Raw genomic sequence first — 13,762 nt, 5'->3', positions numbered from 1 at the left:
CCGCCGCAGCCCGGGGTTCGTGCTTCGGGTGTTTTTGGTTTTTTGGGTTTTTTTTTTTTTTTGCAATGGTGCTCTGTCTGGATGCTTATTTTTATTTGCAAATGAGGGCCAAATGCCTCTGCGGCACTCCCCGGAGCACCGGGGAACGGGGACGCTGGCAGGGAGCGCCTTTTGGCGTTCCCTTTTGGGAAGTAAATATTGCAGTTTGGGGTTTCCCACTGGCCGCTGCTGTTTTAATGCGACGTGAGCAAAGCAGGAGGGGTTTGCTTGCCCCATGGATGGTCCCCAAAACTGGCCGGCTTCTGGGTGCTGGGGAAGGGACTGGGGCTCCCCTGCGAGGGGCTGTGTCAGTGTGGACGAGCTCAGCGTGCCGCGTTGGCGCCAGCGGGCGCAGGGGCGCCCCAGCGAGCGTGCCGGGGACGAGGGCTGCACGTGGATGGGGGAGAAGCTACCGCAGTAGGTGCACGGCTAACTGCTGGTGCCGGGGAGGGTGTCAGTGCGCGAGGGAGTGACCGCGTGAGATGAGACTGTGGGTGTCTGGCTCGGTCCCCGAGCTCGGTAGGTCGCCCCAGTTCAAACTGTCCATGGTCTATGCGGGTGATACTTGGCTGGAGGAGACGGAGGAGACCTCGGTCTTGCTCTGGGATACGGCGGAGGAGACGTCTTCATCGCCAAAGGGGTTCTTGCCGCAGCAGATTGTGGTGATCATGCAATTACGGAACTGAAGAGGGGAGAGACATGGAGAACGATGGGACCAGCGGGGACGTGCTGCCGGACTGAGAGCCCCCGACAGCCCCCAGGCTTGCTGCTCCCCCAGGCTGAGATGCAACCACTCATGGGGAGGAACACGGTGCCTATGGTGACCCCAGGCAAGGGCAGGGGCTCCCCCTGCGTGACATGGGGCATCTCACCTGTTTGTTCATGAGGACGTAGATGATGGGGTTGTAGAGGGAGGAGCTCTTGGAGAAGAAGGCAGGCACTGACATGAGCGTGGCAGTGAAGTCTGCTCCCTTGTTGGTGAAGATCCAGAATGCCACCACGGCGTAGGGCGTCCAGGCCAGCATAAAGCCCAGCACCATGAGGATCACCATCCGCGTCACCTCCTTCTCGGCCTTCTGGGTGGTGGCCGACTCCTGCTGCTGGGCAGCTGCCTGCGGGCAGGGGGGGTGGTGGGGGGCACCCCACAGCCTCCCGCCCCCAGAGCACCTCCCTTCTGCCCCAGCTGCCCACCCTGGCCCCGTTCATCCCCTCCCAACGTTACCTCTCGGACTTTGCAAATGAGGCGCCCGTAGGAGAAGAAAATGACCACGACCGGGATGATGAAGTGGATGACGAACATGTAGAGGACGTAGGACTCGTTGTGGTAGTCGGGGTTGTGGGTGTAGTAGTCGGGGCCGCAGGAACACTGCATCCCCTCCGGCATGTATCTGCCAGTGAGAAAGGTTAGGGTCTTCACCGGGACCCTCCCTGGGGGTAACAGGAGGGGTTCAACCTGAGGACTGAATTCCCCGAGGATGGGGGATGCTTGAAGAGTGGCATGCGTGTTTTGGGTGAGCTCCTTCCCAGCTTCTCCCCTGCGCCCCGTGCACCCGGCCTCGCTGGCTCTGCAGCACGCGGCTCCTTCGGGGCCGGCACGAGCCGTGCCGACGTGCCGCACTCCAGCGCGTAGCAGCCGTTTGTTGTGACACTCGCTCCCTCCCACGGGGAACGGGCAATTTATTTCCTTCCCACGTGGCTGAGCACTTGCCTGCCACGAGCCACCTGCTCTCCCGCTGCCCGTGAAGGGAAGCCGAGGGGGACCAGAGCCACCAGCTTGGTGGGTCCAAGCTCTTGAGGGCTTCGTTCTCGCTGCTGCCCGGGGTGGAGGGATGCACAGCCTGTGTCTGGAGGGGTCCTGGCTCAAAGGGATGCAGCTCAGGTCTGCTTGGGAGCCAAGGACCGGCTGCCTGGGCAGGGATCCCAATTCAAGGCTGGAGAAGGACCATCTGGCTGTGTCTCGTTGCAGGTGGATGGTAAAGGGACTTTGCTGCCCCAAAGCCACCTCCTGCACGCACCCAAAGGGCAGGTAGGGGCTTGTTATGATCCCACAGAGCAGCTCTGCAGTGGGGTGTCAGGAGGGACCGGAGCTGCAGCTTTAGAGGTATCACCTCCATCTCCTCAGCTCCTCCCTTATGCTCCAGGTGGCCTTTGGCTGCTGCATCAGCCCCTGGCCAGGGATGGGGGTGCGTGCAGGAGCCAGACGGGGGCTTCAGCTGCCCGGAGGACACGCTCGCTGGAGCCCAGTGAGCAGCCTGTGGTGTGAGCAAACAGCGTTGGCTCTGTTTTTGTCGGGGGGCATTTGTCGGTGGGGGGCTGAAACGCGCTGAGCACTGGGAGCAAGGCAGATGGGAGAGCGGGGCAGGGGCGCTGGGAAGGGCACTGCAGGGCTCCCAGGAGCAAAGCTGGGGTGGCAGCACCTCAGCAAGGCCAGGTTTGCACCCTAGAGCCTGCTGGCCTGGTCAGCCAAACGCTCTTTATGGTCTGCAGAGAGAAGAAATGGGCTCTTCACAGCACGGGTGAGACGAGCTGTGCCTGCCGAAGCGCCTCTTTCTCTGCAGAACATAAAGGCAGCATGAGGGTATTGCAGCGGGAGATGCTGAGCCTGTGGCTGCCTTTGGTTAGGGGACACCAAGCCATCGTGAGACTGACAGCTGAGGTCCCATTTCTGTTCTGACTCACCCCATTGCCTCTCTCGCCTAGGGAATTTCACGCCTGAGCCATGAGCGCATCTCCTGTCCCACTGGGGTGTTGGCAGAGCAGCTGGGGCTGCCGCTGAGCATCCTTCAACTCACCTGGACCAGCCGAAGAGGGGTGGAGCAGCACAGGAGAAGGCCATTACCCAGGTAAAAGCGATGCCCATCATGGCGTGGGTTGCGGAGAAGCGGAAGTTTCCCATGGGTTTGCAGACGACGATGTAGCGCTCTATGGCCAAGACAACCAGGGACCACAGGGCGACTTGGCCTGCGGGAGGGAGAGAAAAAAAGCGCATACAGTGGTGGTAAGAGCTCCTCTGGGTTTGATCTTCCCTTCGTGGTGGCAGCAAAGAGCAGAGGGGACTGAGGGGTTGGGGATCAGCAAGGGATAACCGGCATCATATTCAATAAACTGAGAATCTCCCGGGCTGTAACATGCAAAAGGTCTGGGAGCGGAGGGGAACGTCTGTGCCACAGCGGGATGCTGGCGACGGAAGAGGGGGATCATGATGGCTTTTTAATCATTTAAAAATCAAGGAGGTGAATTCCACCTGGGCGCGAGGAAGCACAATTTCCGGCAAAGATGCCAGATGCGTCCAAACCTGTTGATGCCTTTAAATGTGTATTTCATGAGTCTTCCGCCAGCGCTGGATCGGGGGGAGGTGTACGGGGGAGGCTGTGTGGGTGGGCATGCGTGCACATGTATTTATAAGGGATAATTAAACTTCAGGGGATTGGGAGCGTTTAGTCGGTGCTGTAAGCCTGCTAATGCCCCCAGCTGTGATAATCTGCTGATAACTACACCCTGTGCTCGGATTCGCTGGAGACCTGCTGCTCACACAGTGACTGCTTCCCATCAAACTTTCTTCCCTGTGAAGAGAAGACTCCTTGTTCTTTCCTGGATACAAACACTGGAAGGGCAAATAATGCTGCCTGAAAGCCCAGAGGCTCACTTGGTCAGAAATGGTGCGGATCCAATATGATCTTCTGACCCCAAAACGAAGCCCTTCCTCGGTCCTTGGCTTTGATGGGGATATTTAGCTTTGTGTTTGCCTGGCAGAATATCCATCTTTCTCCCCCCTCCCCCAGATCAGCATCATTGCGGGAAATTGAATTGCCCATTTAGGGGTGGGGAACAAAAAAAAACAAAAAAAAAAAAGAAAGTGAAGTCCTTGCAGTGGTTATGGATGTCTGCAGGAAGGATTAGCGGTTGTCAGATCCATCACGAGGTGTCGTGTGGGCCCGGCTGGCTGCGTGGGCACGGGGTGCAAAACGAATTTTCCCTGTTTTGCACGGGGGCTTTCTGCGGGGCGAAGTGTTAGCGGCTCTCATGTCCCTGAGAAGCGAAATAAAGAAGCTCCCAAGGGCACCCAAATCGGCTGCAACTGGGACAAGAGCTGAGCAACTGCTGCAAAGCCTGGGCCTGGTTTCCCGAGCTCTGTGCAACCCTGAATCCTCCTTCCTCTCCACGCTGCTGCTCTTCTCTTCTGGTTCAGAGCTGCCACATCTTCCTTCTGCTCCTGGATAAGCTGTGACCCCTCTCCTTGTCTTGAGCTCCTCCTCTCCATGCCCCTACCCCTTCTGCGGGGTCCCACTCCTGAGTCGTCCCGCTCCCAAGGGATGTCTCTTCCCCCCTCGAACCCTCCCAAATCCTTCACCTTTGCCCAAGAAAAGGCTTTTGGCAAAAATGCTTGACATATTGATTCAAGGACACGATGTGGTCGTCCCCATCAGGTGGCTGCTAGCCATGCAACTGCAGCGTGAGACCCCCTGAATGCTCACTGGCACGGTGGCCAGATGACCCCCACCATCATCCTGCGAATGTGGATCCCCTGCAGCTGCCCAGCTAGTCGTGAGCGCGGCAGCAAGCCCATACTTGCATAAATCTCTCTTTTTTTTTTTTTTTTTTTATCCCCGCCTTCAAGCTGTGGGGAAGCAGCGCCTTGCGTGGCCGGCTCTGCCCCGTGCCATGAGCTGCGACACCGCGGCGGCAGGCGAGATGGCTTTCTGCACGGGAGGGATGCTGCACGCACCGCCACCGTCCCAATGGCACAGTGAAGGGGTGGAACTGGGCTCCTGAAGCCCTGAAGAAGCAAGATCACCCACTGCCAAGCCTGGCCCTGCGTCCCAAGCTCCCACCCCACAGCCCTTACCTCCCAGCGTGGCGAAGAAGCCCTCCACAGCGCAGCCGACGGGGCCGAAGACGAAGTAACCGTTCCAGGCAGTGTAGAAGGTGACCGTGAAGCCAAAACAGGCCATGAAGAGGTCAGCCACCGCCAAGTTGACCAAGATGTAGTTGAGCGGCTGCCGGAGCTTCTTGTGTTTGAAGGTGACCAGGAGGGTGAGGAGGTTGATGGGCAAACCGGTGGAGATGAGGAAGAAGATGTAGCAACACACGACGCGGTATTTCCAGGGCTCGGCTAGGTAATACTGGGGGTACTCAAAGGGGCTTCGCACCACCCCTGTCTTGTTGGACATAGGCACGTAAAAATTGATACCTTCCGTCCCATTCATCCTGCCAAGGTTATGGCAGCTGCTTTGCTTTTAAGGTTGGGTTTGTTTTGTTTTTTTTTTTTTAAATCAAATACTTTGATTTTATAACTAATTTTGCTTCAACCCCAATTAAAAAAAAAATGAATGAATTGGTAAGAACAGCAGTAAATCCCGAGGGGACGGGAGGTGGTGCGCTGGCCCTGCTCCCCGTCGAGGGCTGGCGGTGCCCGCGTGCCAGGGGAGGTTTTATACCCTTCGGCCTCTTCGAGGGAGCGCGGGGGGAGGCCGGATTAGGGGCTCGGCTAACTTTGTATGACAAGGGCAACGGGATTGAGAGGGGTTGATGGTTTAAGCACCCTCTAAGCAGCCAGTTGGCCCCAAAACCTGCATTAAAGCGTATTAATTGCCATTAAGTGTTTAATATTGTTTAAGGAGTTGGGGGGAGGAAGGGATGGGGTGGGGAGCCCTTTGGAAGAGGAGGGTGGTGAGTCGGGGAGCCGCTGCTTTGGGCGATCGATGGGGAAATGGGTCTGTTCTCAGGTCTCTGTCTCAGGTGGGTCACAGCCTTTGGGGTGTCCCTGGGTGGCTGAAGGACTCCATGGGAGTGTTTGGGTACGGGGGGGTGCCCAACTCTGCCTCACTGACCTTGGGGAGGTCGCTGGGGGAAGGCTGGACCGAGCTCTGTGGGTCGGAGCTGTGGGCTTGGCTCTGGCTCTTTGGCTGCTGTGTGCTTCAGGTGCCTGGTTCAGTGCGGGTGCTGCCCGGTGTGGATACGCGTCTCCGTCACACAGCAAAACCGGGCTCTGCTGCACGGCCAAGGGCCCCCGCTGCGCACCGAGCTGGGCAAAGGCTGGGGGGAAACCGCTTCCCATCCCAAAGGCTGCGATCTTGGTAAACTCAGCACTCTGGGGACGGGTCTCCTGGCTGTATTATGCCCTTCATCGTGCACCCCGGTTGGGCAAAGGACTGTGAACTTACTCCTCTGCCTTCCCTTCTCCCTGAGCTGAAGGATATACATTATTCAGCTGATCTTCCGAGGATCTCTGGCAGGACGGGAGGGAGCGCACCGTCCGGCAGGGATGGATGGGGCACGGCCAGCCCTGGGGGTTCCCTGTCTCCTGGGGAGCTGCTGGTGCGTGTTTCTCACCTGAGTCTCTCCACCCCAGCAAGTGGGACACCAGTCTGGGTCACAGCTTTGCAAGGGCTGGTGGGGTTTAGGGAGGGCCCTTAGCCATAGCTCTAAAACCAGCCTGACAAAGTGCCGGTACTTGCTGGAGAAGCAGCACCTGAGTGCTCCTGGGGAGAGACACTAAAGCCTCAGCAATGCTGGTGTCCTGAATTGCCTCCAGAGTCAGTGCAGAGACACCACCATCAGCCTGTAGCCACACTGGGAGAGCAAGTGGGATAGAAGGAAGCTTCTCCTGGTCTCTTAACACTCCGTCTGGGATGTGGGATCCCCATCCCCGTACACATGAGACTATGAAACCCTTCTCAGCAGGGTCAGTGCCAGCTTGGAGCACCAGTGCTCCATCCCAAACTCGTTCCCCATTTTTTTCTTCTGGGTCATGGTCGCTTCTTCTCCAGGAGACCTGCCTAAGGCGCCTTAGCGAAGCTCTTCCATTAATCTCTGACATCTGGTGGCGTTAATGGCCCTGATCTGTTAATGCGGTAAGCTGTTAGCCTCTTTCCCACCGCTGCCCTCCGCCAAGACAAGGTGGATGGAAAAAGTCAATGCTGTCTTGCTGGATGAATGAGGTCTTCTGCAAGACTGGAGTGTCTCCAAGCTAGAGGGCAGGAGCGGAAGGCTAAGGGGCATGGGATGAATGATGTCCTAATCGCTGACCTGCTGATCCATCTGCACAGGTCCAAGCGGAGCAGAACTAGGACGTGGCAAGAGTAAGTGGGTCACATAAACCTCAGGTGCCCTGGAACAAGGAAACCCTGTGGGATGTCTATGGCTCTCAAGACGTATCTCAGGATACGCTGCACGTTCTGTGAAACCACCATTCATGAAACTCCCAGTCTGGGTCTTTTCTAGTCTGTCCACAAGCTCTTCCTTGAGGGGAAGAGTTTCTTCTTGGCAAGTCCCACGGCCTTACTTCTCACAAAGCTTTCCCCTGAGGCATTTCATACCTCTCCTGACTGTAGTCAGGCTTCTGGACGTACAAAAGTTAGGCACATTTTTGCAGAATTAGTTGAACATTAAAGGAGAAGCCAGAAAAGGTAACAGCCATGTACAGATGCGCACCTCAATTCCAGTGTGTCCCTCCCAACTTCCATTATAGAAAGCAACTCTTTTCAGCTAAAAGTTTTCACTACGATGGTCCACCTTCAAAAGGCTTGGACCTTGCTGTCAGTGCCAGCAGCATCTGAAAGTTCTGGTGCTTCTCCAAAGTTTTGTATATGAACGTGGTTATCTTGTGGGAAAGTCAGTTTTCTTCTCCTAGAGAGTAATTTTCACGTCCCATCTCTGTGAGACTTTTTGCCACATCTTTGTGGTGTCCTGTCTTCTCCTAAAGAGTAAAGAGCTGTGCAGATGAAGCACAGGTATGGGGAGAAGAGGTGAAATGACAGGCTGTTTTGGGTGGTGGGGGAAAGGATCAGCAGTATTTTTTGCACGGAAATTTTTCCCTTGGCCAGCGCAAACCCGCTCTACTCCCTCTTTCAGCTAAGGTGGGGTACAACTTTGGCTTCATGCAGTGTACCCAGACACCTTTCATACAGAGTATGGCCAACAACTGGACCAAGAGGACTTTCACCTGACCTTCAACTAGATCTGGACCTGGACTTTTCCCCTTTTTGGGAGCCGAACACGGAGCAGGTAAGCCTAAGTCACCTCTGTGGTGCTAAGAGGGGACTGGTGGATTTAGAGCTCTCTGCAGGTCAGCGGCAGCCGGAGCAATGCCGAAGGCCTCGAATAAACTCAGCAGAAGAAAATTACACTGGAGAGGATAGCTGGTTCCTCCAGGACGTGTCCTGAATGCAACCTCCGTTCCCTCTGCGTCTCTGTCACAGAAATGGAAAGTGATGGCTTTAATTTGGTGTCTCTTAGCAGGGAAACTTTACAGGCTGTCTCCCAGAGAGCTCTCAATTGTTTTCTATGCTGACTCTACGACAAAGAAGGCAATAGCAAAAATCAGGCCCTGTTTAATGGGAAAGGAGAGGCTTGCTTTCTTTGTGTTTGTCCTTAAGAAAAGGAAGGGTTTTCTTCCTTCTTGCAGGTTTTTTTCTGCTTTGCTAAGCTCTTTGAGATGAGATTGCCTCTTATTCATTGTTTGTCAGCACATTGCGTGACGGAGCCCTGAGCTGCTCTGGGCTTTCATGTCCTGTGTAAAGCAAGAAATGATAATTATAAGCAAATAACTAACTTGCATTGAGCTGATACGGTTGGTTCACTGGGTTCGAGCGACAGGCAGAGCAAACCGCGGGGATGTGCCGGGGGAGGTGGGTTTCCCGGAGCCCTTTGTGGCGCCTCTCCCCATCCCTGCACGAGGGTCCTCATTGCTGCTTGGGCAGAGGCACGGGAGCGACGTGCCCAAGGGCACGCAGGGAATGACTTGTGGAGCAAGGTGTAAAGAAGCACAAAAGCAAGAGAAATCAGTCGCGAAGCGAACATCTGCACATCTGCACCGAAATTCTGGTGGTGGACTAATGCACAGGACCTTGAACCTCGGCCATGAGCACCAACGCCAAATGCCAAACGGTGCCCGGCTCGTTTTTGTGCTTCTGGCTTCGCAATGCGCTGTCCTGAACCTCCCTTCTGGAGGGGCTCGTTCCTCCCTGGCGGGCAGGAGAAGAGGGAGGAAGGCGCACATATTGCGGTGCCTCTCGGTACCCCCCGGCTGCCCTGGGAAGACCTCGTTTCCCCGTATCAGATAGCAGCCACGCGTGGCCGCTGCGCTGAGCTGCTTATGCCGGGCTTGTGAGCTCCCTCGCCAGGAAAGGGGTTAAAGGAAGATAAAGCCGGAGCGTTATAGAGACCATATGGAGGGGAAGAAAACCCTTTATCCTGTAATTGGATTCGTTCCCGGCGGCTCCCGGCAGAGGTGAGGCTGAGTGGAGCTGACAGGTCGTGATGGGAAAGGCGCTGCCAGCCGCCCCGTCCAAAGCAGGATGTGTGTGCACAAACTTGTAGATCAATCCATTAGAGTGGATCAAATAGATTTAAATGTGTGGCAGGGAGAAGGAGGACACAGATGTATTTACAATTTGGTTCGGTGGGCCGTTCCTCCCCCAGTGGGGATTAACTCGGCCATCGCTGGCGGCTCCAGGAGGCCGCCGTGCCCTCTGCCGGCAGCCGCTCCTCCGGGCTCGCACGGTCGCATCCATCCAGGACAAGGATCTGGTGGTGCAGAGGGAGGTTATTTGTACCGTGCCCTTGCTTCTTTCCCCAAAAATAAGGGTGCACAGAAGCCTGCCTCCTGCCTTGCTCACAGCCCCCAAAGGGCTGCACTCATGGGCTTTGGGCAGGAGGAACCGCAGCTCGTGTTTTCCACGCAGGTTCCCCATCACAGCCCCTTCTCCAGGCTCTCCCCACCAGCACGGCCTCGCAGGGGGTGGATGCACCAGAGCCAGAAGGCAACTGGGAAGTGGGGAGAGCTTCACCGCTGCCAACCTCATCTCATGCGCACGGTAGTCGCAAGCAAGCAGGGCCCTGCCACCTCCCAGGCTTCTCCTCCTGCTGCTCATCCAGGTAACATCCCTACAAGCTCCGTAGGATTTCCTTGGAGAGACAGAAAGTCTTTGGGACCTGTCATTTTCTTGCCAAGGAGCTGAGCAATCCCGGCTCAGCTGTGAACCTGCACCACTCCGTGTGGTGCTGTCAACACTTTTAACAAAGTGATAAACCAGGGCTGTAGAGGAGGAGGCAGGTTTGCAAGACAGTCTCACCGGCCACACGGCACCATGGGATGAGCAGCCAGCACAGCCCAGCAAATCCAAGAACAAGCACATTTTATAGAATGGTTTAGGTCGGAAGGGACCTTGAAGACCACCCAGTGCCACCCCCTGCCCTGAGCAGGGACACCTCCCCCCAGCCCAGGTTGCTCCAAGCCCCGTCCAACCTGGCCTTGAACACCTCCAGGGATGGGGCAGCCACAGCTTCTCGGGGCAACCTGCCCCAGGGGCTCACCGCCCGCACAGGGAAGAATTTCTTCCTCATATCTCATCTACATCTCCCTTCTTCCAGTTTAAAACCATTCCCCCTCGTCCTATGGCTCCATTCCCTGACAGTCCCTCTCCACCTCTTCTGCCGGCCCCTTTCTTTGCATTTCTCTGTATGTTAGCAGCTGTGCAAGGGAGCAAGCCGTCCTCTGGTGAGGGTAGTGGCCAGTGCACGGGAGAAGATGCTGCCTGCTCCTGTGAGATCTTCCTGTCTTGCAAAATGCAGCCAAAATGCTGGATTTTGTTCTGTTTTATGGACTATTTGAGCCAGGTGGGTGTTAGCGAGGGGTTAACAGGGAGCTGGGAGTCAGGGATCTGTCTCCTGCTCTTCTGGCCAAGCTCTGCTTTGCTCAACCAGTGGCAGGTGCTTAACTGCAAAGTCAGAGAGGCAAAAGAGAGGCTCTCATTTAATTCCAGAGGGATGCAAGAGCGCGGCACCACCGCCTTCGTTTTGTGGCGTCCGGCAGCGCCGGCTGTGGCCGCGCTTTGAGAACAGCTGAGCAGTCAGAGAAGGGGGCTTAGGCAAAGAGAAATAATCCAGCTCTTTTATTTTTAATTTGTAAATCTCATTTGAAGTTGAACCCTGTTATTCCTGAGGGCCTTATTGTGGATGTTCGTAGCCCTCCGCAGCGATGCTTTATGCATGCTGGTTCGTTTTGTCATAACTGGGTCATTTTTTTTTTTTTTCATTTCTAGTGCAGAGCCCTTGGTTTTCTCCACAGAAGCCTGGAAACTGCTGTGACACGGCCAACTGGGTTATAATCTCTTGGGAAACAGAACAGAGGAAATTTAGGGTTTGCTTGCTTGTTTTCTGCTTTCCAGCAGGGCCTGGCCGGGCTGGCTCCCCGCGCCGATGTCTCTACAGCACAACAGCCAACCTGGTGTTCCCGCTCCCAGAAAAGCCACGTCCTGGTGGTACTTCGGGTCTCTCAGGGACAATCCCTCACGTCACTGCCCATGCCACACTCTCAGCCAGCAGAAGAGCCCCATCCCCTGCCTTTTGCCCCATTTTTGAGGCCCCCGTTCCTCTTGGTGGGCAGCTGGGTGTCCTGCATTGGAATTCGGTTTTGTCCTTTTCTTGCTATCCCGGCTTTAAAGCCTGCTAGGGATTTGCTCCAGACCAAATGTGTCCTTTCTCTTCCTTTGCCCTTCATCCTGTAATTGGATTCATTTCTTCCATCCAGCCCATCCCAGGCTTCTCCCCATCCCTTTACGTAACGACGCTGGCTCCGGGCCGTGCCAAGCCCCGGCGCTCGGGGCTTGACCTGCAGCCGCCAAAACCAGCGGTGGGATTTGCACCGATTCCTATTGCGCGTTGAACCCCACATTGGTACAAACCCCTTTTTCTTTTGCAGTTCGTTCTCCTTTCCCGTTTGCTGCCTCTTCTTCCTTCCCACGTGCGCTGTGTGCTCCCTCCAGCCTCCACGTTGCTCACGCAGCGGCGGCATCTCTGCGCGACCCCCCTGAGCACGTGGTCCCATGACACGAGGGAAGAGGTAAATGCAGCAGCTCTGCACAGAGGAGCAAAGCAATGGCAGGTTTGTCTGGAAAAATGATTGATTTTTTTCCCCCCTCCTTTCATTAATATTCATTTTCCTTAATACCCAATCTTTACTGTTTCGCTCTCTAAAGCCTTTGTGGTTGAGAGGCTTTCACTGAGGTTGCTATTCATCACCTAAGCAAAATATCCATGAATTAAACAGGCACTTTATCAAATTCGAGTCCTGTGCTGGAATCAGGCTTGGCTGGACAGGCCCAAGTGTCTTTGCAGATCTTTCTGCTGTTGTCCGAGTTTTCCGTTTGGTTTTCCCAGCCCCGTGTCCCAGCTGGGATGGATGAGCGGATCACCACGTTTCTCCGGTGAGAACCACTCACCAGTGAGCACGCTGACTTGCCATGTGCGCCGTCTCCCTTCCACCCTGAAGGCATCTGACCCTGTTTCCGTGTTGCCTCGCAGAATGAATTGGCGCCTTGAAAGCCTGAAAGGAGATAAAGCGGCAGCAAACTCTTCTCTCCTGTTGCAGATAAACTGCTATTAACTGCTGAGGGTTTCTGGAATGAGAAGGGTGACTCTCCATTGAAAGCGCTGATAAATCCCGGGCATCCAGCATAATCCAGTCCACTGTATCAGAAAATCTCTTGGGTGCTGGCAGCACTGAGCGCAGCGATGCCTTTTCATGCTACAGTTCTCCCATGGATGGATAAGCTCCATAGACAACAACTGCAAATACCGGAGGGTGGATCCTGACTGCTCTTACCTCCCCTTTCCTCCTCAGCGAAACAACCGCTGCCTTCTGCAGCGAGACGGGGTTTACCTGCGACCTTCGTCTGCAACGGGGACCGCGGGACGGGGTTTTGGCATCCCGTGTGTGAGCAGGAATATCATACATCATCCTCCTGCTGGTTTGACAGTGCAAGCGGCCCTGCAAAGCAGCGATTTAATGCACTTCTCGGTGCCTTAGCGTTTTGTCTTGCTATGCTTAACCTGATATATTGTTGTTTGATACGGGAACAGTAGGGGGGGTAAAAGGAGGTAATAAGAAAATAAAAGGTCAGTGGGTGCCTGGTGTGTGTAAAGGCTAAATTGCTCTTTCATCAAATCTAATAAATATTCCCTGTGAGTGGGGTAGAGAGCTCCTTTTCTGAAATGCTAAGTGATTTCCCTGCCTCAGAGACTCGGCTGATCAGATACGGGCAGGGTCTTCCATCGACGGCCCCTGGGCCACCACTGGCCAAGCCCAGCAGCCCTCCGGGGAAGCCAGGGCAGTGGGGCGCGAAGGGAGAGCAGCCGCCGGCAGGGATGAGCCAGCCGCAGCCCCTCACTGCGCAGGAAACCACATTTTTCTGCCATTCCTAAAAATATTCCCAAGCCTTCAAGTGCAAACACGGTGGTTTGGATTTGAAAACCAAAACGGAACCAGATGAGCTGCATCCCGTCTTGTTTTCTCACCTCCTCTCCTTTCTCTCTTCGCTTGTTCCAGATCGGGGAGAGAATGGCAAAGGAGTGACCAAAAATGAAGAAAAAAAACCAAGCAAGGAAACATTTTTCTCTTGTTTATTTTTTTCCTTGTTTGAGAGTCTATAAAGTTTTTATAAGCATGGAAATTGGTTTTATATGAAAAAGGGATATTTTTATTTTTTACTGAATTCCGATAGAATTGAGATGCACTTTGGCCAGTGCATGTCTCCTCCACCACTGGTAGAGAAGTTAAATCCATCCAGGCTATGGCCAGAAACATGTGCTTTCCTCTTTCTTTTGTCCTTCCATCCTTCCATGGAGAAACTGAGGCAGCAGGCAGACTTTCCAGGTGTCCCCAGTTTTGGGGTGTCCAGGTCACCTCAGGCCTGGTTCCCAGAGAGCCTTTGGCGTTATG

General features: G+C 55.0%; 1 protein-coding gene across 1 annotated transcript; it reads right to left on the bottom strand.

The window, feature by feature from the left end:
• Nucleotides 1–567: 567 nt before the first annotated feature.
• LOC104289326 (green-sensitive opsin) lies at nt 568–5,263 on the bottom strand. Its single transcript, XM_009888260.1, has 5 exons — nt 4,886–5,263; nt 2,832–3,000; nt 1,262–1,427; nt 912–1,151; nt 568–721 (listed from the first exon to the last, which is right to left on the bottom strand). Exons 1-5 carry the CDS (start codon nt 5,244–5,246, stop codon nt 590–592), a joined length of 1,068 nt encoding a protein of 355 aa, XP_009886562.1. The 5' UTR covers nt 5,247–5,263; the 3' UTR covers nt 568–589.
• Between the last annotated feature and the right edge of the window lie 8,499 nt (nt 5,264–13,762).

The sequence above is a fragment of the Charadrius vociferus genome, unplaced genomic scaffold, assembly GCF_000708025.1.
Source record: "Charadrius vociferus isolate BGI_N301 unplaced genomic scaffold, ASM70802v2 scaffold266, whole genome shotgun sequence".
In the NCBI taxonomy this organism is placed as follows: domain Eukaryota; kingdom Metazoa; phylum Chordata; class Aves; order Charadriiformes; family Charadriidae; genus Charadrius; species Charadrius vociferus.
This window is presented reverse-complemented; position numbering and strand designations above follow the sequence as displayed.